A 25215-nucleotide genomic window follows, 5' to 3' on the forward strand; every position below is an offset into this window, starting at 1 on the left:
AATCACATGACTCTAAAAATATTCCAGTGGGATCAGATCCAATCACCACCTGTTGCTGGGCAGAGCACAGCCCTTTGGGCCAACTCATTGGCCACCAGCCAATTCAATCACACCGAGTCATCACTGATGTCAGCCAGTCTAAAACAGCGCAGTCTTCTGGATCTTTCTGTTTGAATTAAAGGCACAGGCTGCCTTAAAGATACATGTCCACAAATCATGGATCAAATATGCAATGGGAAAAATAAAAGGGGAAATAAGGGAATAAACAAGAAGGACCCTTACACTTGTATGTGCTGGCCAAAATTGACTCCAGGTCCATGTTCAATGTTGTTGACTCTTAGCTGCCCTCTAAATGGCCTAGCGAGTCACACTCAAAATCAAAGACAATTGGGCAAGAAATAAATCCTGGCATTCCCAGCGTTGCACAAATTTCATGAAGGAATGAAGAAACAAACTGTATGGAGCTGGATTTCACCTGCCCTCTAGCGATAGGCTGGGAAGTGGGAACAGAGTGGAGAATTCCAGAAAATGGGGAGAGGAGGCAGGTGGTTCCTCTGTCAAGGCATTTTGCCAGTGGTGTGGAAGGTGGAGGATGGCCCACCCGCTCAAAAGTCCATTGTGCCACTTAAGTGGTCAATTAAGGACCTTGTGCTGTAGCCACTGGCACCAAGCAGTGAGAGATATGGGGGACTGGTTGGTGAACCCTGACAGCCTCCCTGCGGGTTTGGGGGGGAGGGGGTTGCATGCTCGTAACCGGGCACGATGTTACTCAGGCAACAATGGCTGTCCCATAGCAAATGTCTCCCCTGACAGCCTCATCATTATTAATATCGCATGTTCTGTGACATTAAAGGAGGGTTGCAACCTGCGGTGAGTCGCGGGCGGATGTCGGGTGGGTCACGAGCGATCAGTCGCGCCATTCCCACAGCGATCCCAAGGTTTGGGGGAAGCGCCCAAAGGCCACGACTGTCTTTTACATTGAGAATGGTGACCATGTTTGAAAATGTCCATGGCTCCAGCGGACAGAGTGAGTCAGCAATGGTGTGCAGGGTGGAGAGAGAAACATAAATGTCCGTGGCTCGGCGCACACCCCCACTTTGTGTGGAGATGGTTGATGTTGGCCGGTGTCCAGGAGGCCTTGTGCTGGGTGCTCGAGGTGATTGAATTCTGTGATTGAGGGGCCGGTGAGGCCACACCATCCCCAGGGTTGGGAGCAAGGTCCACCCCCCCCCAGAGGGGGGGTTACTGGGCACAGGGTTTTACTTTTGTGGGTGGTGGTGGGGGGTTGTATTTGGTAAAGTCCCGGGCCACACTGAGTGCCGGGCTAGGAAATGACAGTCAATGTGATTATTCTCAGGAGTTGTGTCCACGACTCTTTACATTTTATTTTAGTCTCTAAAGTCACGATTTGAAAATTAATGCCTGGCTCTATTCAGAAAGACTCCCCTCTTGTGATATAAACCGAACTTTGGTATAAAACGACACGAGCCCTGAAGCTTATTTTGGTATTCGTGCAGGAGAGCATCATGTTTGGAGAAGCAGGCTTCAGTGTTGTACCTTCTGGAGCACTAAACGTCTGTGTCATGACTCGACATTATTATCTTGAAGAATCTTTGCATTTGAATGTGAACTGAAATGAAATTGCATTCTAGAGAAACAATGGATTTTTAAAGCTAGATTGTGATACCAGCTGAAATAGTGCTCTTTGCTATTGATTATGTTGGGATCTCTGGTGCCTACCTGTCCAAAATAAAACATTTATTGCAAACAAGAAAAGCGAGAATGGCGGCCACTGACGCCTTGTAAATGAAAGTAAATTAGACTGTGTGGAGTTTTCTGACCAGAAGTCAGAAGAGATCAGGCAGCAGAGATCAGGTCATGCGCCCTGCATGCACACTTGACGTTTAGCGCCCTCCAAGTATGTGCTTTTGGCGCCAAATCACGGAGCAGTGTTGCTTCCATTTTCCAGCTGCTGCCAGGCAAGGCAAGTGAACTGTGAAGCTGAATGATTTTCTTAAGAGTAAGAGGCTGTCAGAGACTGAAACAAGCAGTTTACCTATTGGACAGGATCTCACAACAGAATCTGCTGGAGAGAACTGCGCAGGAGAGTCCAGTGCTAATGCTCGCTCTGCACAGAGCTCCAGGGCCTCTGGTTAACAGCCTATAAAGAAAAAACTTGACTCGGGATCAAAGCAGTATAAAAATGCTTTCTTGAGGTATGTTTTTTTTCAATTGTGCCAATGCAAATATGGATGCAAGGCCCATGTCTGTTATATGCAAGGAAGTACTGGCAAATGAGAGGAGAAGTTCCAGATTTTGAAAGAGCAGTGGCGGATGAAACATTCTTGTTGCGTTTGAGACCCTAGAGTCAGTTATTCACTTGGAGCTGACGCCAAATTAAAAGACTACGCTGCTGCAGCTTACCTGTAATACTACATAGAAAACACACCAAAAACCCATGAGGCTGTCAGCATTCTGGTGTAGCATCTCCCAGGAGTATCCAGTGCTGAGTAAAACACGCATTTTGTTGCTATTTCCCTTCACGTGAACCTACATGTGCGAGGTTGTATTTTTCATTTTCGTAAAGATGAAGACAGCACCAAGGAACTGGCTGAAGTCTGCACCTGGTAAATGCATTCCCCTCTCCTCCTTTGAACCTGATTCAAGTGAGATAATGAGGATCGAACAGGCTCCCCTTTCGCAATAAAGGTAATCAAATGTGGCATGTGTCGCAAAGGTTGGCCGGCGTGATTCGCGAAGGTCAGCCGCCGTGATTTGCAAAGGTCGGTCAGTGAGGGTCCCGAAGGTCAGCCGCATGGGTCCCGAAGGTCGCTTGGTTGGCAAAAGTGGGTCCCAGGAAAGAAGTTTGAAAAACACTGCATTACAGTCATATACATGTACATTGTGGCAGTGAGTGAGCGTCTGTAATATTGATGGGTACATTGGCACTTTTCTTTCTACTTTTACAGGATGTGGGTGTCACGGTCAAGACCAGCATTTATTTCCCATCCCTCTGGAGGTGGAGGTGAACCACCATCTTGAACCACTGCAGTCCATATGGTGTAAGTCGACCTACAGTGCTGTTAGGGAGGGAGTTCCAGGACGTTGGCCGGAACGGCGATATAGTTCCAAGTCAGGGTGGTGTGTAGCTTGGAGGAGAACATGCAGGTGGTGGTGTTCCCATGCTCCTGTTGTCCTTGTCCTTCTGGGTGGTAAAGGTGGATTTGGAAGGTGCTGTCGGAGGAGCCTTGGTGAGTTGCTGCAATGCATCATTTAAAAAAATTTTTAGAGTACCCAATTATTTTTTTTCCAATTAAAGGGCAATTTAGCGTGGCCAATCCACCCACCCTGCACAGCTTTGGGTTGTAGGGGCGAAACCCACGCTAACATGGGGAGAATGTGCAAACTCCACACGAACAGTGACCCAGGGCCGGGATTTGAACCTGGGTCCTCAGCGTCGCAGTGCTGCAATGCATCATATAGATGGTACATAAGCTGTCATTGTGCATCGGTGGTTGATGAGGTGTCAATCAAGCGGACTGCTTTGTCTTGGATAATGTTGAGTTTCTTGAGTGTTGTTGGAGCTTCACTCATCCAGGCAAATGAAGAGTATTCCATCTCACCCCTGACTTGTGACTTGTAGATGGTGGACAGGCTTTGGAGGGACAGGAGGTGAGTTACTCATTGCAAAATTCCCAACCTCTGACTTGCTCTTGCACCCATTGTATTTATACGGCTGGTCCAGTTCAACCTCTGGACAATGGTAACTCCCAGCTTGTTAATGGTGGGTATTATAACCCCCACTAAGACCACAGAGGATCACTCATTGATCTTCCCATAGGCTCCGTGGAGTATGAGTTCCTATATTGAGCGGGCGGAGTCCCACCCAAAAGGCCCTCTAGCTGGGCTTTAAATACTGACCCAGGTGCAGTCTGGGGAGTTCCCTGGTGGTCCAAGGCTGAGGCACTTGTTCTGTACGCCACAGCTGCAGCTTTGTTTTTGTTGTGGAATAAACCTTCTTTCCTTCTAGCCTCGGTTTGCCTGGAATTATTACAGCAGGTGTTCAGCGATGGTAATGCCATTGAATGTCAAGGGGTTGACAGTGCAATTTATTTGTTGGAGATGTTCATTTCCTGGCACTTGTGTGGTGTGAATGTTACTTGCCACTTATCAGTCCAAGCTCGAATGTTGTCCAGGTCTTTCTGAATATGAACACAGACTGCTTCAGAATCTGAGGAGTGAACTTTGTGCAATCATCAGTGAACATTTCCATTTCTGGCCTTATGGTGAAGGGAAGATCATTGATGAAACAGATGAAGATGATTGGGTCAAGGTCACTATCCTGAGGATCTTCTGCAATGATGCCCTGGGATTGATATGACTGATCTTCAACAACCACAATCATCTTCTTTTCTGCCAGGTACGATTCCAACCAGTATTTTCTCCCTGATTCCCATCAACTCCAGTTTTGCTAGGGCTCCTTGACGTCACACTTGGTCAAATGCTGCCTTGCTATAAGGGCAGTCACTCTCACCTCACCTCTGGCATTCAGCTCATTTGTCCATATGTGAACCAAGGCTGTAAAGAGGTCAGGGGCTGAGTGACCCTGGCGAAAGTCAAACTAGCGTCCATGAACAAGTTATTGATAAGCAAGTGCCGTTTGATTGCACTGTTAATGACTCCTTCCATCATTTTGCTGGAGATCCCTAGTAGACTGATGGTAGAATATTTGGCTAGGTAGGATTTGTGCTTTGCCAGTTACCATATTCAGCTCAAGTGGAGCTTGTTTAGCTGTTTGGTGCACAACCTATACGGGAAGGGCAGGAGTTCAGGAATGAACAGGGAAGAATATTTCTTACAGACAGTTCTTAAATTTCCTGACTGTAGGAAACCACTGTGAAGAATGGTGTCTGATTCCCACACATCTCCCTCCACCCTTCACCTCACAGCTTTGAATTCTGTGGTTTGAACTCAGGGGGTTGAACGTGACATTGTGACATATAAAATGGATGATCGTAAGTCTGTTTTGCCTCTCCCTATATATATTTCCAAATAAGTCCTATTCAGTAACTTACTGTTGAGGGCTGCAATCCACAGCACTGACCCCTGCTGGGTCTGCTCTTAGGAATAATGCAATACAGTAAACCACAGGTCTGCAATAATTTGGCAAATGAGCTTTCAATATCCAATGCTTCAGCATGGGCAGCTTTCAAGGAAAGGCCAGGCATTTCCTCACAGGGAGTAAATGGGGGAAAACAGACCACAAATAGTCGTGGGACACATTGGTGTAATGACATGTAAATTAATTGTCTTACTCCAGATGCACTTATCAATTTTGACAGATACAATTACTGTATTATTCAATGTGTTTTTAGAAAATCCTTACAAGCATCTCACAATCATAGATATTACTTCCCTCCAACCACGTATAGAGCTGTTAATCTAAACTCCATAGCCAAGTTTATTTTAACTTGTCTGGTTATAGGACCGAGCCAAACCTGAGCATTGTCAGGCTCAGCTCTGTGAAATGAAATGAATGAAAATCGCTTATTGTCACAAGTAGGCTTCAATGAAGTTACTGTGAAAAACCCCTAGTCGCCACATTCCAGCGCCTGTTCGGGGAGGCTGGTACGGGAATTGAACCGTGCTGCTGGCCTGCCTTGGTCTGCTTTAAAAGCCAGCGATTTAGCCCAGTGAGCTAAACCAGCCCCTCAAAACAAAGAAACGGCAGGTATAAAATAATCTCGTTGCACAGTATGCAAGAACTCTATCCATCTGTGATAAGGAAAGGTGAATGTCTATTTGTTCAGCAGTAGAACTCTGTCAGGAGCTCCTCAATCTGATTAACTAGCATTGTTCTTGACATGGTCCCAGAGATCAAGCTGAAAGGGCTCCAGGTTATCAGGAGCCCAGTATTGATGAAGCCAGTACCGCCAGAGCAGTTAATGTTACTGTACTGCTGCCAGTATCGGCAAAGCTGCCCATGGTTGCTCCATAAAGTAAAAACGGCAAAAAAACAACAGAACTGCTGAATAATTTGAATCCCATTGCAATTTGCTTGCGAAAAGTCAAATAATGTTTAAAAATATTTTTTAAACCTTCAGATGTTTTTCAAAGATCTAGCAGCATCAAGACGTTGTCCAAATAATTACAGGAATGGGGGTGTGGGGAGGGCTGGTGAGGTGTGGGACTTATTGGTCAGGAAGAAAGTAAGGAAAAGAAAGTTACGAAGAAGAGTCATGTGGTACTTGAAAGAATAATTCTTTCTCTCTCCACAGGTGCTGCCAGACCTGCTGAGTTTTCCCAGCAATTTTTGTTTTTATGAACGAAAAGCCCTGCATTTCATTAAAATTTTTTTTAGAGTACCCAATTCATGTTTTCCAATTAAGGGGCAATTTAGCGTGGCCAATCCGCCTAGCATGCACATCTTTTGGGGTGTGGGGGCGAAACCCACGCAAACACGGGGAGAATGTGGAAACTCCACACGGACAGCGACCCAGAGCCGGGATCGAACCTGGGACCTCGGCGCCGTGAGGCAGCAGGGCTAACCCACTGCGCCACCGTGCTGCCTAAGCCCTGCATTTCATGACCACCAGACCCCTCAAAAGCTCCTTGCTGCCAAGGAAATCCTTTTTTTTAGTTGTTGTCACTGTTGTAATGTAGGAAATGCAACAGCCAGTTTACACACAGCAAAACTCGCACAAACAGCAATAAGTGACCAAATAACCAGATAAACGCACAAATGACCAGATAATCTGTCCTTTTGCGACATTGATTGAGGAGTTAATATTGGCCAGGGAGGCCTTAATTTAATGTATCACCTGAAAGACACCACCTCCAACAGTGCAGCACTCACTCAGTTCTACATTGGAGTGTCAGCCTCGATTTTTGTGCTCACACAGGTCATCATTTGTTATTATTCAAGCTGCGGGTGGGATGTGAACCTGCTACCTTGTGGCTCAGAAGCAAGAGTGTTACCAGCTGACTTACAGATAACAAGGTTGGGAAGAATGGGCTTCTCAGAGATTCTGACAAGCAGGACCGGACCTTTTTTCATTAACCATTTCCCAGCCGTAGGCCAGCCAAATTGAGAAGCTGGTTTGCTACGGTTGAGGTAGGCCTGAGAATCTAGGCCACAGTGAGAGATTTGTCATGTGGTAGGTATTCGGGGGCCGTGTCATCGGGAGAGGATTGCACTTATTCTTTGGGGGAGGGGGGTGGTTATTGGACAGAGTGTTGGGAGGTGGGGTCAGGGGTAGGCAAAAATATTGCTGGAAGTTGGGGTATCGAACAGATTGCCAGGGAGCAGTATGAGAGAGATTTCTGAGGAGGGGAGGGGGGTGGGGAGGGTGGTGGGGGGAGAGAGGCAGGCAGGGGGATATAGGACCGATTGTTGATGTCAGTCAGATGGCATGTAGGTGTCCCACAGATTATTGGTGGGAGTTTGACAGATTGTATTGAGGCTGAGATCTTACAGATGTGCTTGTTTGTTGAGCAGGGGAAGCACTCATGCTCCTCTTGGCCCACAAGCAGTGCCGTAGAGAGATTTATCTGTTGGATCTGCCCCTTCAGCTGCGGGTTTGCCCCAAACCAGCAGCTGTTCAAAAATAAAAGTAAGCTTAAGGTGGAGGCACGTAGCCTCCTTAAAGATTTCAGTGATTGAGCTGCCATCCTGCATCCCCTCACCACACCACCTCCATCCACCATCATCCCAGTGAAACTCCATTAAAACCAGAAGTTGGTGAGCTTGTGTCAAGTTCCTCTTGTTATTATTAATCTCACACCCAGCATGAGAGGGTTGAAAATTACCCCCAATCACTCAAGGTTATTGACGAGTTTACCTTTCCTCCTTTGTCACCTTTCAGTCCTGGCTTCCCAACGTCACCCTGAGCAACATAGGAAGTGGAAAAGAAGCTCTTCAGTTGCACACAATCAGACTCGTCTTCAATCAACTTAATTTAACATTGTAGCAAGTACAATAGTTGAACAAAGCACAGTTCTCACCTTATCACCATGGTCACCAGTATCTCCAAGCTCACCCTGATGAAAGGAAACAGCGGAAAGAAAAGAATCCTGAACGTGAACATGACAAATGTACATTCGATTTATTATTAAAATTTTTCACTTGGTCCAAACATGAGAATCTCTACCTAAAATATTGAAAACTAAATTCACCTTTATCCTTGATATTTCTGCTCCGTTAGTTGTGATTTTGAACAGGGAAAATCCTACATGAGGAGCTGGGTGCAAATGTCAGTGAGTGCTGGGAGTTGAAGAAGGAAAAGAGTTAGCATGTTGGAAACCCTGCATGATCCTCTGAGCTGTGGATATAAACTCTGCATGTGGGAAACCCCTGTGCAGGATGCTCTGCGATGTAAATATGCAAAGTGCTCACTGATTGAAGAGTTAACCCTGAATTCTGGCTTTAACTGCAGGTGCACAAGTTTGAGTGGTCTGAAACTCGCTAGGGAAACAAAGTGAGAGCTCAACGGTGAGTGACATAGCTGGAAAGCCTTTAAACATACTGAACTATATGGCCAATTGCTTCTTTGCCTAAATGAAAGGCTTTTTCTCCCCAGAACTTGTTCTGAGAGTATGTTTTCACTCCTTTAGAGGTAAATCTAAGAGATGAGGTTATTTCCGCTCTCTTAGACTTTGACTTTGACCTGCACGCCCCTCCAGGCAGAACTTCTCAGCACCATGGGAGCAGCTTGTACAACTCTACCTTGGATGTCTGATCAGGAACTAGAGGAGCAGCAACAGCAAATCTACCAACAAGAGCAGCAACTGACTTCTCCTCAGCCACCTGCACCTCCATAGGACAACGGGGATAAACACAGAACTCCAGCTTGAAGGAGATGAGACCCGGGAATGGGGTATTCACAAAGAGGATCAGCTTCTTGGACATGACTGAGAAACCTTGCCTTAGGAGGCTCAGGCTCCATCATTTTTGGCAGCACCTGCAGCTTTTCGATACAAGATTTCCTTCTAAGTGGGCAAGGTGAGAACGCATTGCCAATGGCTGTCAAGATCACCTGAACTGCTTTGCCTCCTGCTCCTTCCCAAGATCTGCCGATGACATCTGCAGTTTTTCACAAGTGTATCTCTAAGGTGACAATTGCCATGTTTGCCAAGGCCTCCAATTGTGTCAGGTCTTAATTCAGATTCCAGCATCTGCAGCATTTTGTTCTGAGGCCAGTCAGAATGAGAGAGCCCTCAAACTTGCTGCAATGGTTGGATTGCTCGGGCACACGGAGTGATAGACTGTAGCGATGACAACCAAGGCTCCTCAGATCAACCAGCTGAATTGGTCAATCAAAAAGGATTTCACCTCATTAATGTTCAGCTTTTATGTAACCAAGATATCCTGCTAATGATATGATAATGAAGATGATTGGATAATGGAGACTTGAGATAACGCTTATGGTGCATAAATATTGACAATAAAATTGATACAGTGATAAACTCTTAAATACCCTCATGATTCCCCTTGTGAAACAACAAACCTTTCTTGTTCTTTTTCTACCACTCGCACATGGTGCTGTCCCTAGGCTGAGGAAGAGCTGCAGAAAGGCTGCTCATTCCTCTGTTCTGGCAGCTGTGCTGATCACAGCTGACATCCACTGGGGTTTGGAGCCTGTGAGGGTCCTGCCAAAGACTGTTCCACCTGCATCAGTGCAGAGGTATACTTGGCCACCAGGACAGGAGGCAGTTTGTGGGACTGTGACTGAAGGGGTAGAGAGAAAGGGGGAGGAGTGTGAATGCTTTGAACACAGTCCACATTTCCAGGTGCCCCTTTTCCATCTTCCCTCTCATGGCCCAGCTGCATTTTCCTGCTGGGAGCTGGAGAGCATTTTGCTGCACTTCAGTGATGCCCTGACTGGCCAAGGCGAGGCTTTCCTCAATCTTATTTAAGCCTCTGGACAGGCCATTGGTCAGGGCCAGCATGTGCTCAGTTGCCTGATGGTTTGATGCTCCAAGCAGATGGCTAATGTTTCCATGGTGGTGCCTCTCCCTAGAGATGTGCTCTCTTCTCCGATGAGGAGAAAACGTAGAGACTTACGAATGCGAGAAAGTGAATGTTTTGAGATGATGGGAGGGTAAGATTTATAGAGGTTGACTGAGGGATGGATGGACATGAGATTTTAATAATTTTAAAGGAAAAATACGTGGGGTGGAATTCTCTGATAATGGGGCTATGTCCCCACTTCCGTGAGAAAACGGGCGCGAGTCACCGTTATTCTCCATTTTTCAGGGGGCCAGCAGGGCCCTGGAGTAGTCCTCGCAGCTCCGGCAGCCGATATGGGGCCCTGCACTTCCGGCCGTAGGTCCGCGCAACATGGCGGACCCACAGGCGGGCAGGACCCGACAATATAGGCCCCCCCCCCAGATCGCGATCGGTGGCCCCCGATCGCAAGCCTGGCCGTCCTGGAGGCCCCCCCCCGGGTGACGGAACCCCCCGCCTGGTGACGGACCCCCCCCCCCGCCCCCACCAGAGCAGCCGCGGACTGAGTCCGCAGCCGCCACTCCGAGCGCCCACCGGGTGGAACCATGAGTGAACCATGCCGGCAGGAACTCGGCCAGTTGTCACCGGTGAATCGCCGCGGGGGCTTCTTTCAATGGCCCCCGACCGGTGCCGTGTCGACGCGCACGCGCGACTGATGGCGATTATCCAGTCTCTGGAGAATAGCAGGAAGGCGTCGGATCCGATCGCGGATCTGACGCCCCATTCTCCACCCCCCGTGCCGAGCGCGATTGTGGCGCAGAGGCTCAGAGAGTCCCGCACATTGTTCAAATAAGTGAAATTCATAAACCCAGAATAAAGCCAAGGACGTGGAGTAGAGATGTGTTTTGGGTGAAGGCAAGCAAAGTGTGACAGGAACAGACATAGTTTAATGGTAACATGTGATGAACGGCTACTGTAACACTGTACCCTTGTCATCATGTAAGGTGATGTTCCCTTCAAGACAGGGCTTGGAACCCTGGGGAACTCCGCCTCCGGCTCCGCCCATCTGGGAGCCGTATAGAAGGGGCCGTCTTGTGGGCGTCGTCGCTGTTAGCACACGTCTCGGCACCAGTCTAGTTCTTAGTTTAGTAAAGCCTTCTTTACCGTTTACACTCTAAGCGTCGTTATTGAGGGTACCACATAACAAATAAGGTCAAATCAGGGAAACATGTTCAAAAGTTAAAATTAAAACTGTTTGTGATAAATGTATCATTTCATAAAAAGATAGGAATGAGTTTGATCTTTAAAAATACTGTAGATGCAGGAAATCTGAAATAAAGCGCGTTCAGGTCTTAATTCAGATTCCAGCATCTGCAGCATTTTGTTCTTGCAAAAGCAAAAAATGTTGGGAACACTCGACCGATTTAGAAACAGAGTTAACGGTTTCAGGCTGATGATCAGTTGTGTTGAAAGGTCACCTATCTGAAATGTTAACTCTGTTTCTCTCCCCATTGATGTTGCCAATTCTGCTGAGTATCAAAAGCATTTTCTGTTTTGATCTAATAGCCATTACAGGAACGGTTGCCTGGTGATCAATTGGTTGGGAACAAAATATTCCAGGGTATGTAAAGCTTCAAAAAGACAGACACAATGGTAAAGAGGTTGGTGGGGAGCGACCTGTGAGGGTGCTCAGCCTGATAATAAGGTGCAACACAGGGACTATGGTGAAGATGATTTTTGGCCCAGGTCAGGAAGTAAAATCAGAATGAATGGTGATAAGAAATGGGTAACATTTGAGGGGAAGGAGCTGTTTTTTAACAGCCCAGTGGCAGCGGAGGAGTTCGTTAGAGCAAACAAACTGGGGGTGGGACAGCCACAACGGCCATCATGAAAGCGACGGGGATGGAAAAGAAAGGAAGAATCGGAACAAAGAGCAGCGGGCAGACCGCAAACAGAGACAATACGATCACAAACTGTACACACGTGTTTGGTGCACTGTGCGGGACTGTGCTGACTCGTTCCCGGGCTCGTTCCACCTCTCAATGCAATGGGGGGGAGCGAAGCAAGGTGAATGAGGGTGAAAAAGGCGGACAGGAGGGCGAGACAAGGGCTAGCAAAAAGGTAAAACAGGACCAGAACAGGGCTGGGAGGGGGGCCACCGTGCTAGCGAGGAGGGCTAACACGGGAGGGCAGGAAGAAAGGAGGGCCGCGGCGCGCTTCTCAGGGGAGAGGGTGCGCCTGGCACAAAGAGAAGGGGGGGCAGGGCAGAAGGGGGGAAGAACACAGGGGGGTGACAGAGGAACAGGGACTAAGGGGGGGAGAGGAGTCGGGGGGAGAGCGCAGAACAAATAGAAGCAAAGGGAAGGGTGAGGTAGATAAGCAGCACGAACACAGGCCTCGGCAGGCATGGAGCAGGGCGAGGAATCAAGACGGTGCCACAAACACCCACTCGGGAGGGCTTCAGGATGAAGGGAGACCCTGGAGTGCAGGGGCGCAGCCACGTGGCATACACACAGCTGGCGGCCATGGTGGGTGCCCCCTGGACAAAAGGAAACCCCGGAGCCAGGGGACCCGACCTCATGGTGAGAGCGGTGACTGCGGTCATTTTGTATGGCCCCTTAACGAAGGGAAGCCCCGGAGGCCAGGGGCGCATCCACCAGGTAAGTGACCCCGCAGGACCGGGGGGTCAAAAACCCCTCACCAGGATTGTTACCTGGAACGTAAGGGGACTCAACAGCCCGGTCAAAAGATCCAGAGTCTTCACCCACTTAAGAAGCCTGAAAGCAGACATAATCTACCTACAAGAGACGCACCTGAGGGAGAAGGACCGACTGCTGGTAAGGAAGGGCTGGGTGGGACAGACATACCACTCATGCTACGGGACGAGGGCTAGGGGAGTCGCAATATTAATTAGTAAGAGGACGAGGTTTACGGAAACCAAGACAGTTACGGACCCAGCGGGACGGTACGTCATGGTCAGCGGTGTCCTGGAAGGGGCACCGGTCATACTGACAAATGTGTACGCTCCCAACTGGGACGAGACAGAATTCATAAAGAAGACCATGGCAGAAATCCCCGACCTTGACACACACCAACTGATTATGGGGGGGCGACTTCAACTGTGTACAGGACCCACTGACCGACCCATCAAACCCCAGAGCAGGGAAAAAGACTGGCGTGGCGAGGGAACTAGGAGCATTTATGGAGCAGATGGGGGCGGTGGACCCATGGAGGTTCCTGCACCCGGGAGAGAAGGAATTTTCATACTTCTCACAAGTACACAAGGTATACACCCGTATCGACTTCTTTGCAGTGGGGAAATCGGTGCTTCCAGGGATCACGGGAACGGAGTACTCCGCGATCGTTATCTCTGACCACGCCCCACACTATATGGATGTGAGGTTGGAGACAGGCCGTGCCCAGCGCCCCACATGGAGGCTGGCCACTGACCTCCTGGCCGACAAGGCCTTCTGTCAGAAATCATCGCGGGCCGCAGGTGACTACGTGAGTAACAACCAAAACGGGAAGGTCTCACCCTCCACGTTCTGGGAGGCACTGAAGGCCGTTCTGGGAGGCACTGAAGGCCGTGATTAGAGGAGAGATCATAGCCTACAAGGCAAGCAGAGATAGGGAAGAGAGGGTGGCCAGGTAACAACTGGTGGACTCCACCCTGGAAGTCGACAGAAAATACTCCGAGGCCCCGACCGTAGAGCTGCTGGCGGAGAGGAAAAAGCTGCAAATGGACTTTAACCTGCTATCCACCAGGAAAGCAGTGTACCAACTCCGTCAGACACGGGAGATCTTCTATGAACACGGAGATAAGGCTGGCCGCCTATTGGCTCATCAGCTGAGAAAGCAGGCAGCCACAAGGGAAATAGCGAAGGTAAAGGATAGCAGAGGCAGACTGGTAACAGAACCAAAGGAGGTCAATCGGGCATTTGAGACCTTCTACCGGGGACTGTGCACCTCCGAGACCCCCAATGGGGATGTGGGGATGAAATTGTTCCTAGACGGACTGGAACTACCTGTTGTGGGGGAAGACAGACGGGCGGAGCTGGAAGCACCAATAGACCTGGGAGAAATCATGGAGAGCATCAGCTCCATGCAGGCGGGGAAGGCACCGGGACCCGAAGCCGGCGGACTTCTACAAAATATTTGCACCAGCCCTGGCCCCACACCTAAGGGACATGTTCGCGGACTCACTGGCAAGGGGCACCCTGCCCCCAACGCTAGCGCAGGCCACAATTTCACTGATACCCAAAAAAGATAAAGACCTGACGGAATGCGGATCATACAGACCGCAACGGTCCTGGCCAAAAGGCTGGAGGGCTGTGTACCAGAGGTGGTCGCAGAGGACCAAACTGGCTTTGTCAAGGGTAGGCAGCTCACAGCTCACATCAGGCGGCTGCTGAACGTAATAATGACCCCCTCTGGGGAGAGAACACCAGAGGTGATCGTCTCCCTGGACGCAGAAAAGGCCTTTGACAGAGTCGAATGGAAATACCTCCTCGAGGTACTGGAACGGTTTTGGGCTAGGAGTGGGGTTCACCGCCTGGGTGAGGCTCCTGTACCACGTTCGCAAAAGCGAGCGTCTGAACTAACACCACCAGCTCTAAATACTTCCAGCTGCAGAGAGGAACAAGACAGGGCTGCCCCCTGTCCCCACTCTTGTTCGCGCTAGCCATCGAACCCCTGGCGATAGCCCTGCGGGACGCGAAAAGCTGGAAGGGAATCCGGAGAGGAGACAGAGAGCAGAGTCTCACTCTATGCAGATGACCTGCTCCTCTATGTCTCAAAGCCACAGGAGGGAATGAAGGCAATACTGCAAATGCTGAAAGAGTTTGGAACCTTCTCGGGCTACAAACGTAACCTTGGCAAAAGCGAGGCATTCCCAGTGAACCCAAACAGGGGAGGGAGAGAGCTGGAGGGGCTCCCGTTCAAAACAGCCCGGAACAGATTCTGCTACCTGGGGATCCAGATCGCCAGAGATGGGACACAGATCCACAAGTGGAACCTGACCAGCCTGGTGGAGGAAGTAAGAAGAGACCTTCAAAGGTGGACTCATTCCCACTCTCCCTGGTGGGGAGAGTGCAGGCGATCAAGATGAACGTACTGCCAAGGTTGCCCTTCCTGTTTAGATCTATTCCGATCTTCATCCCCAAGGCCTTTTTCCAAAATGTAGACAGTCTAATCATGGCGTTTGTGTTGGGGGGGGTAAGAACCCGAGAATCCCAAAACAGACACTGCAAAGAAGGAAAATCAAAGGGGGCTTGGCCTTACCAAACCTACAATATTACCACTGGGCAGCAAGGGCAGAAAGAGTGAGGGGATGGTTACAAGAACCTGACACAGATTGGGTACAAATGGAGGAGACATCCTGTAAAGGTACGACCCTCCAGGCCCTGGCTACAGCAGCAATCCCATCCCCCTCAACAAGATACACAACAAGCCCAGTGGTAGCGGCCACGCTGAGAACGTGGACCCAGCTCAGACAACACTTCGGGATAACTAAAATGTCCCCCATGGCCCCCATCTGCGGCAATCACAGATTCCCCCCAGCCATGCTAGATACCACCTTCAAAAGATGGAGGCGGGACGTGGGCACATTGATGGTCGGGGACTTCTACGTAGGGCACAGACTGGCGACACTAGATGAACTGACGAGGAAGTGGAGGCTAGCAAAAGGACAGGAAATGACACACCTCAAATAAAACACTTCCTCCACAAAGAGACAGTGGGGTACCCTGGGGTCCCAGAAAGCACACTACTAGAGGACCTGATAGGCACAAGCAACGAGAAGGGGGGGCTATGTGGGAAAATATACAGAAAGCTACTGGACAGAGCCCGGACTCCACTGGACGAGACTAGACAAAAATGGGAGGACAAAGTGGGGACAGAGGCAGGGTGGGGACTCTGGAGCGAAGCACTGAGCAGGGTGAACGCCACCTCCTCCTGCGCAAGGTTAAGCCTAATGCAGCTCAAAGTGGTGCACAGAGCGCACCTGACCAGAACCCGAATGAGCAGGTTCTTCCCGGAGGTGGAGGACAAATGTGAGCGGTACCAGAGGGGCCCGGCCAACCACACCCACATGTTTTGGGCTTGGCCCAAGCTTGCTGGGTTCTGGACAGCCTTCTCCGAGGCAATGTCCAAGGTTGTGGGGGTGAGGGTGAAGCCATGCCCAATAGTGGCAATCTTCGGGGTATCGGAGCAGCCAGAGTTACACATGGGGAAGGGGGCCAACGCCCTCGCTTTCACTTCCCTAATCGCACGCCGGAGAATCCTGCTCGGCTGGCGATCGGCAGTACCACCCACAGCTGCAGACTGGCTCGCTGATCTTTCGGAATTTCTCCACCTGGAGAAGAGTAAGTATGCCATCCGAGGGTCGGGGGCAGGGGGACACCATAGACCGATCCAGAGGGCAATGAAAGGCACGTAGGATCAGTTAAACGAAGGACAAACTAAACCTCTGTATAATAAAGGAAATTAGCGCGGGCGAGAAAACTGTGATGTGTATATATACAACTGTTTATAAATATGAGAAATGCCAATAAAAAGATTTTTTTTAAAAAGAAATGAAATAGGTCAGAAAATGCTTGTTTACAGGCCACAAGGCAGTAACTATACTGTTGGACAGAGGCTGAAATTCTCCTGTCGCTGTGATTCAATTTTTCCGCTGGCAGCGGGTTTCACAGCAGCGTGGGATGTTTACAATGGGAAATCCCATTGACAATCGGCGGGAAGATAGAATCCCGTCGCCAGCGAACAGCGCGTGGCCGAGAAACACGAAGTTGGTGGACCGGATAATCCCGCCCAGAATATTAATCAATGAATAATAATAATAACCTTTTATTGTCACATGTGTGAAGTTATTGTGAAAAGCCCCTAGTTGCCAAATTCCGGCGCCTGTTCGGGTAAGCTGGTACGGGAATTGAACCCACGCTGCTGGCCTAGTTCTGCATCACAAACCAGCTGTCTAGCCCACTGAGCTAAACCAGCCCTTAATCAGGAACCAGCAATTAATAAGGGGAGGTAGTAACAAAGGTTCCACAATAATCATGGAGGACTTCAATCTTTATAAAAACTAGACAAATCCAATTGACAAAATAGTTTGGCAATACAGTTCATGGAGTACATTTGTGGCAGTTTCCTAGAACACTACGTTGTGGAATCAATAAGGCACCAAACAAAAGTTTGCTCCACAAGATAGTTAGGGTAATATATTAGCATGGATAGAGAATTGGTTCAAGGACAAAGAACCAAGAATAGAAATAGACAAGTCAGTGCTGGCGACCCAACTATTAGCAATCTATATTCACGATTTAGATAAAGGGATTAAGAATAATGTATCCAAGTCTTCTGAGGAGACAAAGCTGGGTGCGAAAGTAAGCTCTGTAGAGGATACAAATAATTTACAAAGGAATGTAGACAGGTTGGGTGAGTGGGCAAGATGGAAGTTGGAGTATAATGTGGGGAAAAGTAAGGCTATTTGCTTTTGTAAGAAGAATAGATAAACAGAATATCTTTAAATGGTGAGAAACTATTAAATGTTGGTGCTCAGAGAGATCTGGATATCCTTGTGCAAGAGAAACAAAATTAATAAGAAGATATAGTATGCAATAAGAAATAAAATGGCACGGTGTCCTTTACAAGAGTAAGGAAGACTCATTGCAGTTGTAAAGGGCTCTAGTGTGACTGCACTTCAGAAAATGTGGACCTCCGTAACTAAGGAAGGCTATACCTGTCAGAGAAATAGTACAAAGAGGATTCACCAGGTTGATTGTTAGGGTGAGAGAGTTTTATTTTGAGGAGAGATTGAGTAAAATGGGCCTATGCTCTCTAGAGATTTGAAGATTGACAGATGATCTTATTGAACCATAAAGGCCGGGATTCTCCGGTATCCGGCGGGCGGGCCGTGCCGGCGTCAAACAGTGGCGTGAACCACTCTGGCGTCGGGCCGCCCGGAAAGTACGGAATCCTCCGCACCTTCGGGGGCTAGGCCAGCGCTGGAGTGGTTGGCGCCACGCCAACCGGCGGCGCAGGGCCTCCGCCGGCTGGCACGAGTTGGCGCATGCGCAGGAGTGCCAGCATGTTCCCAGAGCCGCTGGCATGTTTCCTGCGCATGCGCAGTGGGTTTCTTCTCCGTGCCGGCCATGGCGGAGCTTTACACAGGCCGGCACAGAGGAAAAGAGTGCCCCCACAGTACAGACCCGCCCACGGATCAGTTGGCCCCGATCGCAGGCCAGGCCATCATGGAGGGCCCCCCGGGGCCAGATCCCCCCCCCCCACCCACCGAGGACTCCGCAGACCGCCCTCAGAGCCAGGACACGCCAGTATAGACCTTGTGTAATTCCCACCGGCGGGACCGGCCGAAAACGGGCGGCCGCTCGGCCCATCGGGGCCCGGAGAATCACCGGGGGGGGCCACTGCCAAAGGCCCCCGACCGGCGCAACGTGATCGTCGCCCTTGCCAAAAAACGGCGCTGGAGAATTCGGCAGCCGGTGTCGGAGCGGCGGGACAGGTCTCACGCCGCCCCCCGGCGATTCTCCGACCCGGCGGGGGGTCCGAGAATCCCGCCCAAAGAATTCTAAGAGGGCTTGACAGATTCTGAGAGAGGTACTTTCCTCTGGCTGGAGAGTTTATAAGTAGGAGACATAGATTCAGGATAAGCGATCGGTCACTTCTGACGGAAATGTGGAGGAATTTTCATCATTCGGAGGTCATGAAGTTTTGGAATTCTCAAACCCAAAGAGCTATGGATGCTCAGCTATCGAGGATATTCATAGTTGAGATCGAGAGATTTTTGGACTTTAGTGGAATGAAGGGATATGGGGGCTAGGTAGAAAGTACAGTTGAGGTCAAAGATCAGCCATGATCTCAGTGAATGGCAAAGCAGATTAGAGGGGCTGTACAGTGTACCCTTGCTTCTACTTATTATCCTTTGTTCTCATCATATTTTATCCTACTCATTTGGCCCCATTACCTCAAAGCTATGAAACTCCTTATTTTAATCAGTCAATCTTTCTCTGACGATCTACAGACTTCAAAGCTTGCTTTTAATCCAGCCCGTTCATCAGAAACTGAACAGGCATTTAAAATGACTGCTGGGACTTAATCACACCAATCCATCTGCCGAGGCAGACACCTACCAGATGTTAATGAGGTCCTTCTTTAAACACCCATGCAGGTCAGGTTCCAATGATGTCATCAGGGCTTGACTGCAATTATAACCAAACGCCTTCACAGAGAAAGCTTTCCTGCCCTTCCAACCTCCCCTCCAGCATTTATTGCCCACCCCTAGTTGCCCTTCAGAAGATGGTGGTAAGTTGCCTTCTTGAAGCGCTGCAGTCCCTGAGGTGCAGGCACACCCACAGTGCTGTTAGGAAGTGAGTTCCAGGATTTTGACCCTGTGTGTAAAGTTGAACATTTATTCTCTACGTGATCGATGCATACTATAAGCTTTACTGGGAGTTGGCATGACATTTCCATGCCGCCTTTTCAAGGCTAGCAAAGGCAAGTCTAAACCCAAATCTTAAATAGAATTCAATTTTTTACAATGCTATTCATTAATGAAATGAAATGAAAATGAAATTTGCTTATTGTCACAAGTAGGCTTCAAATGAAGTTACTGTGAAAAGCCCCTAGTTGCCACATTCCGACGCCTATTTGGGGAGGCTGGCACTGGAATTGAACCGTGCTGCTGGCCTGCCTTGGTCTGTTTTAAAAGGCAGCTCTTTAGCCCTGTGCTAAACCAGCCCCAGGTTCAATAGATTTCACGGGCGTCATTCTCCGACCCCCCGCCCGGTTGGAGAATCGCCGGGGAAGGCGTGAATCCCGCCCCCGCCGGTTGCCGAAGTCTCCGGCACCGGATATTCGGCGGGGGCGGGAATCGGGCCGCGCCGGTTGGCGGGCCCCCCACTGGATTCTCCGGCCCGAATGGGCCGAAGTCCCGCCGATAAATTGCCTGTCCCGCCGGCGTGGATTAAACCACCTTTTGAACGGCGGGACAAGGCGGCGTGGGCGGGCTCCGGGGTCCTGGTGGGGGCGCGGGGCGATCTGGCCCCGGGGGGTGCCCCCACGGTGGCCTGGCCCGCGATCGGGGCCCACTGATCCGCGGGCGGGCCTGTGCCGTGGGGGCACTCTTTCCCTTCCGCCTCCGCCATGGTCTCCACTGCGCATGCGTGGGAAACTGCCAGCGGCCGCTGATACTCCCGCGCATGCGCCGCCCGGAGATGTCATTTCCGCGCCAGCTGGCGGGGCAACAAAGACGTTTCCGCCAGCTGGCGGGGCGGAAATTCCTCCGGCGCCGGCCTAGCCCCTCAATGTTGGGGCTCGGCCCCCAAAGCCTTTGGGGCGGCGCGATGCCCGTCTGATTGGCGCCGTTTTGGGCGCCAGTCGGCGGACATCGCGCCGTTTCTGGAGAATTTCGCCCCACATTTTACACTTATGAAGGAGTTTATTACAGAGGTTTATGTGAAAGAAAATGAAACTGTAATGATTAAAGATCAATCGGCCTTTTGGCACAATGCAGGGTTAAAGAGAAGTACATCAACTACAGACAATGAGACTCTTGATTTAAATGTTAATAAATTCCAAACTCTATTGGAGTACCACTAGCAGCTTATTTGCCATAGCATAAAATGTGTCAGAGGACTAATCTCCATGGCCTTGAAATTATATTGTTAGTTAGAAGAGGATAAATGGTTTGTGCATTTATCTGAAATTCCTCTTTCCACAGGGATAATTGTATTTCATATGTTTTTATTCCACAGTGCCATTTCAGGGTTTGTTTTTGCTTCCACTGTATTTTTTTTAGGAGTTTCTCACCTTGGTTGGGCCCTCTTTCTCCACACCACCCTTATATTGGAATCCACAATTTACGAGAGAGGGTATGAGGCAATACATTGCTGCCCACACTGACCCCATTCTTTGACTGGCTGTGATCCAGATTAATTGGGTATTCTTTGGATAATTTATCCTGCAATGTGGACTCGTTGGAACAGTGGCTGGGCACTAGGCATTACTTAGACAAAACAAAGAGAGAAAATGGAAATTCAGACGGGAAGGGCTGCATGCTCCAAACAGAGAATGAGGCTAATTTTTGTCCATTTTAAATTTAATTTTGCCCAGATTGTGTTCAGCACACAAACGATAAAGGCAGACATTTACCGCACAATATTATGATTTGTGAGCCAGTATTCCTATCTTGCCAATCTGTTGTGCTACATGTCTAAAGCGCCGCACTAGCAAGAACGCCAACTCCTTCAAACATAGTAAAACATGAGAAGTATTTCAATCAACGGCCATTTCGCAAAATAGTCCAATCAGATTAAAATATTTACCACACAATTTACATGATGAGATCTTTACAGCACCCTCGGCACTCAGATGGCCATCAAGCAGTTTTGAGTCACCAGCAGCCTTTGTCAGCTTAAGTGTGAAGCTGAGTGACTTCTATCATATCTCAGGTTAGTAGGGGTGAAAATGGAAGAATAACCAAAACCACCAACATTCTCATAAAGATTTATAAAAGAAAACATCAGTTTCTATAAATCTGCAATGAAAATAGGAAATGCAAAGATTGTCGATTAACTCTCACCAGTGTGGTGTAGAAGGCAACTTTGTTTTTATTCAACATCCCAAGAAATCCTGATTTGTTTTTATCCAGCCGCCATAAGTTATTTATTTACCGAAATAAAAATGTAATTACCCAAGGTGACGAAGTGAGTAATCTAGAATTTATCTGAAAAAGTTAATTAATATAGATTTTTTTTCCACAGTATTTTGGAAAACCATAGACAATACAGTGAAGAGTAACATCTTGAATTGTGATTGCACTGTGCCGCATTATTAATGAAGGCTTTAAGTTTCTTGGTCCTTTTTTTAAGGCATCAAATGGTTTAATGCTTTTATTAAAATACTGGAGAAAGGAATTTCATTTGACTGCATTAACACATTGGTTATTAATATTGACACGTTTTCAAAGTAGATAGTGTTTTGAAGATGGAGTAATCTCATAACCCACAAAACTATCAGTGTCAAGTTATTCCAATCTGAATGTGAAGAAATCAGCAATCTATCAATTTTACTATTTAGCTGCCATTAAACATTTTGTTAGAATTGGAGGCTAACATTGCTGTCAGTGGAGCTGACCTTTGTGCCCTCATTGTATTGTTGGCAATTGATATTTTTGGGCCAATTACATTTTTTGGGCACAGCGCTTATAGGAATTAAGAATTCTAACAAAACAGACTAACCTTGGGGCCTGGATCACCATCTTTCCCAGAATCACCCTGGGGAAAAAAAGGATTGGATGGGAAAAGTAGAAAAATGAATATAGAATTTTGGTGCAGTACACCCTGAGTGAACAATATGGAGAAGCAAAGAGATCACAGTAAAAGGACTTGATTGTCCTTAACCAATTTTCAATTTGATCAAAGCATGTTTTCCAACATGTGTATTGAATTCAGCAGAGTTTCACAGTGCCAACTGCTTCTTGCACTAAGTGGCAAGGACATCATTGGAATTGCACAAATAGGATCTGGTAAAACATTTGCTTGGAATTGTCCACGTAAGTCGCCAACTTTTGTCCACCTCTAAATTCAGAAGCACAATATTCTTACAAAATTTTTTTTTTTAAAAATTGTTTATTGTCACAAGTAGGCTTCAAATGAAGTTACTGTGAAAAGCCCCTAGTCGCCACATTCCGGCGCCTGTTCGGGGAGGCTGTCACGGGAATTGAACCGTGCTGCTGGCCTGCCTTGGTCTGCCAGCGATTTAGCCCTGTGCTAAACAGCCCCGAACAGCTAAACAATATTCAAAACAATTGTCAGGCTCATTCTAGAGTACTCTTCAGAGCTTATAACAATAGTGTATCTTTTATATAGAACTCGATATCTGGCCTGGTAGGAGAAAATTATGAATTGCTTTTTTATCATAGAATTTACAGTGCAGAAGGAGGCCATTCAGCCCATCGGGTCTGCACCGGCTCTTGCACCCTACCCAAGGTCAACACTTCCACCCTATCCCCATAACCCAGTAACCCCACCCAACCTAACACTAAGGGCAATTTTGGACACTAAGGGCAATTTAGCATGGCCAATCCACCTAACTTGCACATCTTTGGACTGTGGGAGGAAACCTCACCCAGAGGAAACCCACGCACACACGGGGAGGATGTGCAGACTCCGCACAGACAGTGGCCCAAGCTGGAATCGAACCTGGGACCATGGAGCTGTGAAGCAATTGTGCTATCCACAATGCTTTTGGGAGAATTACATCCTTCAAATATGACCCAGCATTTTGTTAATCCCAAATCACTGTATCTGGGGCATCACATATACCTTTATGGCACCATTTCTGTTTTTGTTCATGAAATCTTTCCTTGAAACTAACAGGCTGGGAAGCCTGTGATAAATGAAGCTGATCCAACAGCGATGGTCAGCTGTGAAGCTGCTGTTCGCAGTGTTTTGGAAGACGCCCTGCCAATGTTGCACTTTGTTCACCTTCAACCATACTTTCCTGCAGACAGCCTTCACAATGACACAGGAGCAGTTCACGCAACTTTACTTACCAGCTTTGATGAACAGCAGTAGGAGCAGCAACATAAACAGGAGAAGTGCCAGCACCTACAACAACAACAGCTGCCTTCTCCTCAGCCACAACAGGCTGCCCCATAGGAGAGAGAAGATGGACACCACTGTTCAACGGTGGTGGAGGGAGTGGAGGGGTGCCAATCAAGCAGGCTGCTTTGTCCTGCATGGTATCGAGCTTCTTCAGCATTGTTGGAGCAGCGCTCCTCCAGGCAAGTGGAGAGTATTCCATCACACTTCTGACCTCTGCCTTGCAGATACTGGACAGGCTTTGGGGAGTCAGAAGGTGAGTTACTCACCACAGGATTCCTATCATCTGACCTGCTTTTGTAGCCACAGTATTTATATGGCGAGTTCAGCTCAGTTTTTTTTTAGAACATAGAACATACAGTGCAGAAGGAGGTCATTCGGCCCATCGAGTCTGCACTGACGCATCTAAGCCCTCACTTCCACCCTATCCCTGGAACCCAATAACCCCTCCTAACCTTTTTGGTCACTAAGGGCAATTTATCATGACCAATCCGCCTAACCTGCACGTCTTTGGAATGTGGGAGGAAACCGGAGCACCCGGAGGAAACCCACGCAGCCACGGGGAGAACATGCAGACACCGCACAGACAGTGACCCAGCAGGGAATCGAACCTGGGACCCTGGTGCTGTGAAGCCACAGTGCTATCCACTTGTGCTACAGTGCTGCCTTTTGGGTCAATGGTAACCCCCAGGATGTTGATAGTGGGAGATTCCGTGATGGTAATGCCATTGAATGTCAAGGGGCGGTGGTTAGATTCCCCCTTGTTTGATATGGTCATTGCCTGGCACTTGTGTGGTGCGAATGTAACTTGCCACTTGTCAGTCCAAGCCTGGATATTGCCCAGGACTTGCTGTATTTGGACATTGACTGCTTTAGTATGTGAGGAGTCACAAACGTCGTTGCACATTGGGCAATCATCAGAGAACATCCCCACTTCTGACCTTATGATGGAAGGAAGGTCATTGAAGAAGCAGATAAAGATGGTTGGATCTAGGACACTACTCTGGGGAACTCATGCAGTGCTGTCCCAGGACTGAGATGATTGACTTCCAACACCACAACCACTTCAACCAGTGGAGGATTTCCCCCGATTCCCATTGACTCCAGTTTAGCTAGGGCTCCTTAATGCAGTCAAATGTTGCCTTGTAGTCAAGGGCAGTCAGTCTCACCTCAACTCTGGAATTTAGTTCTTTTAGCAATGTTTGAACCAAGGCTGTAATGAAGCCATGAGCTGAGTGACCCTGGTGGAACCCAAACTGAGTGTCCATGAGCAGATTATTGATGAGCAAGTGCCGCTTGATAGCACTGGTAGCCTTTCCATCACTTTATTGACAATTGAAGCCTGGTTGGATTTGTCCATTGCCTTCAGCCATTTCTTGATATGATTTTGAGTGTATCGAATTAGTTGAAGATTGGCATCCGTGATGCTGGAGACCACCGAGGAGGCCGAGAAGGATCATCCACTCAGAACCTGAGCTGAAGATAGTTGCAAAATCTTCAGCCTTACCTTTTGCATAGATATTCTGCACTTCCCCATCATTGAGGATGAGGATATTTGTGGAGTCCCCTGCTCCAGTGAGTTGTTTAATTGTCCACTACCATTCACAACTGGATGTGGCAGGGCTGCGGAGCTTAATTCTGGCCTGTTTG

General features: G+C 48.5%; 1 protein-coding gene across 1 annotated transcript in view; it reads right to left on the reverse strand.

Annotated features, from left to right (window-relative positions):
• Positions 1-25215, reverse strand: part of LOC140408742 (uncharacterized) — a 264053-nt gene that overhangs the window by 182314 nt on the left and 56524 nt on the right. The window contains exons 9-11 of the mRNA XM_072496372.1: positions 22201-22236; positions 8005-8040; positions 7842-7886 (exon numbers count right to left, since the gene is read on the reverse strand). Coding sequence (XP_072352473.1) covers positions 7842-7886; positions 8005-8040; positions 22201-22236 — 117 coding nt within the window. The remainder of the gene's footprint in view (positions 1-7841; positions 7887-8004; positions 8041-22200; positions 22237-25215) is intronic.

The sequence above is a fragment of the Scyliorhinus torazame genome, chromosome 3 (assembly GCF_047496885.1).
Source record: "Scyliorhinus torazame isolate Kashiwa2021f chromosome 3, sScyTor2.1, whole genome shotgun sequence".
Classification (NCBI taxonomy): domain Eukaryota; kingdom Metazoa; phylum Chordata; class Chondrichthyes; order Carcharhiniformes; family Scyliorhinidae; genus Scyliorhinus; species Scyliorhinus torazame.